This window comes from Octopus bimaculoides, chromosome 14, assembly GCF_001194135.2.
Source record: "Octopus bimaculoides isolate UCB-OBI-ISO-001 chromosome 14, ASM119413v2, whole genome shotgun sequence".
Classification (NCBI taxonomy): domain Eukaryota; kingdom Metazoa; phylum Mollusca; class Cephalopoda; order Octopoda; family Octopodidae; genus Octopus; species Octopus bimaculoides.
In genome coordinates this window covers 55,034,659-55,038,706 of record NC_068994.1, presented here as the reverse complement: position 1 = coordinate 55,038,706, position 4,048 = coordinate 55,034,659, and the positions used below count along the sequence as shown (strand labels likewise).

Below are 4,048 nucleotides of genomic sequence, written 5' to 3'. Positions count from 1 at the left end.
ATATTGTAACATGGTTCGTCAACGGTTTTGGCTTCCGAAATTAAACATTCCTGATTGGAATTTAAGAAGGATGTCTGCCTCATTGACACAGCCACAATCTACGTCTTTCGTTGAGTCCCAATGATTTAAATATACCCACAGTCACTTTCTCATCATTAAGCCGGATTTAGACGTCAGAAACAGACTGTGGTTATTTCTCTCTCTCTCTCTCTCTCTCTCTTTCACTTTCTGTGTATGCACTCTTCAATTCGACATTCTTTAATACTAAGTTTCATGTTACATATACCTTTATTTATGCAAAGCATCAAAGTACAAGCCGCGTTTCCATTTTTCCCACAGACACATGTGTTGCAGTCTTTTTTGAATGATTCTCCTTCAGCAAAGTTTTTTCCATCGTGGTGACACACAGCACTAGATCTTTTCTCTGGATCAGATGTGAGAAATCAAAATATAAAAATGATATAATGGAATGCACTGCACATGTACATATACATACGCAGATGTGTGTGTGCGCGCGCTTGCGTGTGTGTTGTAAAGAGAAAAAGACAGAGAAGCAGACAGGCAGATAGATAGATAGATAGATAGATAGATAGATAGATAGATAGATAGATAGATAGATAGATAGAAAGATGGATAGGCAGACAGACAGACAGACCGATAGACAGGCCGATAGACAGACATATATATATATATATATATATATATATATATATATATATATAGATATATACATATATATATATATATAGATAGATAGATAGATAGATAGATAGATAGATAGATATACACAGAGATAGATAGATAGATAGATAGATAGATGGATGGATGGATGGATGGATGGATGGATGGATGGATGGATAAATATTCAAACATTTCGCGATCGAGCATCGGCACAACACTCTTAATTATGAAATAAATGGTCACACAAATACCTGGACACAACTTCTTTGTACAGGCCGCCAAACCTCCTTTAACACAACGACATGTGTTGCAGTCGTCTTGGAAAGAGTCTCCTACATTGTAATCTTTTCCATTATGATGGCACCCGTCACTGGATCTCTTAACTGGAAAATAATTCGGATGTTAGAAATTAAATATAAGACTATCATGCAATATATAGGAAACTTGTCAATACGTACACACGCATTGGTACGTATTACCAGACACCGATTTTTCTCATACCATTAAGTAGGGTGACAAATATTTTCATGCACTTGTCTTCACAACACATACGCTCTCTTGTAAAAACGAACCAGTTCTAATTTACACCAACATCTATCATTGTTCTTTGCTCACAATCCTTGGCAGTAAACAGATTTCTCTCACAAACCCTTCGAAACCAGGCTTTGCTGGTCAAACCTTATACTTGACATCATCATTCATATCCCAAACACAACAAACGTCTGCAATCATTGAAACAACTGAAATCTTGGCACGAAATTATGATGCAACTTCAATATTGGATAAGAATACTTCCTTGAACGTTTTTAGTGAGGTAACCAGAACCATCGATCAAAGGGAATCACAATTTCGAAAAGACAACCATCAAAAGAGACATACATTCGCCATAAACTTTCAAAACCAAAAAGGAGATTATCAATATTATCGGAAATCATTCGTTCTTTTAGTTAAACTACATCTTCAAAGTGAGAGCGTTGTAACAGTTAAAGAATTATCCATCGCTCAAAACAAACGGACATTCGTCACATAATTATGTTGCCGTTTCAATATTAGCCAAGTTTACAATCTACAACATCTGCAGAAAGTCAAGATGTTTACTACACTGTCACAGCCTTGATCTGTAGATCACCTTCGTTTAACTTCTTTAGATATGAAATTAAATGTATCCTATACCTTTAGGCAGGCATAACATCTCTGTACAAGCTGCCACGCCATTCTTGCTACAAATACACGTATTGCAATCATTTTTGAATGACTCTCCTTCAGCAAAGTCTTTTCCTTCGTGGTGGCACACAGCAATGGATCTTTTCACTGAAACATAATTCAAATTTTGAAAATTAAATATGAAAATAAAATAAAATATATACGTTACTGGTGGGTGTTAACTGAGTAGTGTGTATGTACATATACATACATACATAGGAGCGTGTGTGTGTTTGTGTGTTGTATGTAATTGGCTGAGTCACGTGAATGGCGTAGATCGCATGATCTTCGCCCAACCTCAATTAATGGGTTGTTTCATAACCATTATTACTAAGAGGGCAACAGTGTATAGCGATCTAATTTGTTATACACATTACTTACAAATACACATACATATGTGTGTGTGTGTATGTGCGTGTGTATGAAGGAGAGATAGAGCGACAGAGGAAGAGAGAGGGACAAAGAGAAAGAGAGAGAGAGAGAGAGAGAGAGAGATTGGTAAGACTAAAGTCAAAATTTAGTACAGAATGTACTACAGTCTCTCGAACTAGACTCTATTAAATAGCATCAGTGACCGATTACTGAAAGAGGTTGATGCTCGAAGATTCGTGACTGTTCAGGAACCAGTCGATAAAAAAAAATGGTCAACACACTTGACAGTATGAAGGAGTGAATGTAAATGCGCATAAGAAACTGCCGGATATTCCACTGTGCTGAGAGATGAGGCTATGTCATGACAAACGGAAACGACGATGTCACGATATCAAATTGGCCCATTCAATAAAAGACAACGACAGACGTCCATGCAATGGCGCTAAAAACAGAGTACGTATATATATATATATATATATATATATATATATATATAGATAGATAGATAGATAGATAGATAGATAGATAGATAGATAGATTATCTGAAACGTATAGTATTGAATGTCCATCACGACTGGTCTTACCAACCGTAATTGGTATTTAATACTATACATTTCGGATAATACATAAACTTTTTTCCTTGACTTATGGTCTCTTAGACGACTCACGTATATATATATAAATGTTTGTATGTATGTATGTATGTATGTATGTATGTATGTATGTATGTATGTATGTATGTATGTGACTCATATTGGCACCAGACATCTTGCTCTGGCTTGTATCTGGATAATGTCAATAAAGTGGAGTGGATCTATGAGGTGTTGTGCAAGCCTTATTGGACCTAAAACTCTGCAGGGGCATTGCCGACCTCTACTCGATATGTGCATTTTTTCTCCCTCCCTATATATATTTATCTTATTTTTAGTATACATTTTTCTCAATGTGTGTGTATATATACATACATATATATATATATGTAAGGTAGTTTCACTACATATATATTTATATATATATATACAGGGTGCATAAGATATTTGAGGACAGATTTATGTTTCTAAAAAAAAAACGGGTATATAATAACATAAAAACTTAATCAAAAAATGTTGAGGATAAAAATAAACCCTCTTTTCTAAAATGTTATTCAATAAAGTCACCTTCAGCTTCTACAACTGCTTCTATATGAGATCTAAATCATCTACATGCTCGAATCATACATACATACATACATACATACATACATACATACATACATACATACATACATACATACATACATACATACATACACGCTTATTCACACGAAATAATAATAATAATAAATGTTTCTTACCAAAGACCACAGCGACGAGACAAGCAAGTACCAAGAGATTGCGGATCATCTTTATGAATGAAGACGTCTACACTGCTGAGTTCTGAGATGAAAACAGCTAATATATATATCTAGAAAAATCGATACATATTGACAAATGTATCTCAAGCGATGTCATGTAACTAATGTAAAAATGATGTTTTACACGATGTTGCGTAACTTAGGATCAAATTACTCGGTTTGAAAATTTTGCAAACATTAAACAGCATGTCGAACATATGTATAATTGAACAGATTGGTGTATATTGAGTGTATGTGTGTGTGTGTGTGTGTAAATACATATGTATGTATGCATGTGTATACATATATATGCATATTCATTCATTCAATCGGTTCTCGTTGTGCCTTGTGGAACTTGAGGCGACAGCAAGATCATGCCACCTTCTAACACCGTGAGCGTCCTTGACAGCTCGTTCCATT

The 4,048-nt window shown here is 35.0% G+C and overlaps 1 protein-coding gene across 1 annotated transcript in view; it reads right to left on the bottom strand.

Annotated features, from left to right (window-relative positions):
- Positions 1-3,675, bottom strand: part of LOC106872316 (kielin/chordin-like protein) — a 14,342-nt gene extending 10,667 nt beyond the window's left edge. Inside the window, exons 1-4 of the mRNA XM_014919258.2 lie at positions 3,590-3,675; positions 1,855-1,992; positions 933-1,064; positions 287-424 (exon numbers count right to left, since the gene is read on the bottom strand). Of these exons, the coding sequence (XP_014774744.1) occupies positions 287-424; positions 933-1,064; positions 1,855-1,992; positions 3,590-3,638 (457 nt within the window). The 5' untranslated portion in view covers positions 3,639-3,675. The remainder of the gene's footprint in view (positions 1-286; positions 425-932; positions 1,065-1,854; positions 1,993-3,589) is intronic.
- Between the last annotated feature and the right edge of the window lie 373 nt (positions 3,676-4,048).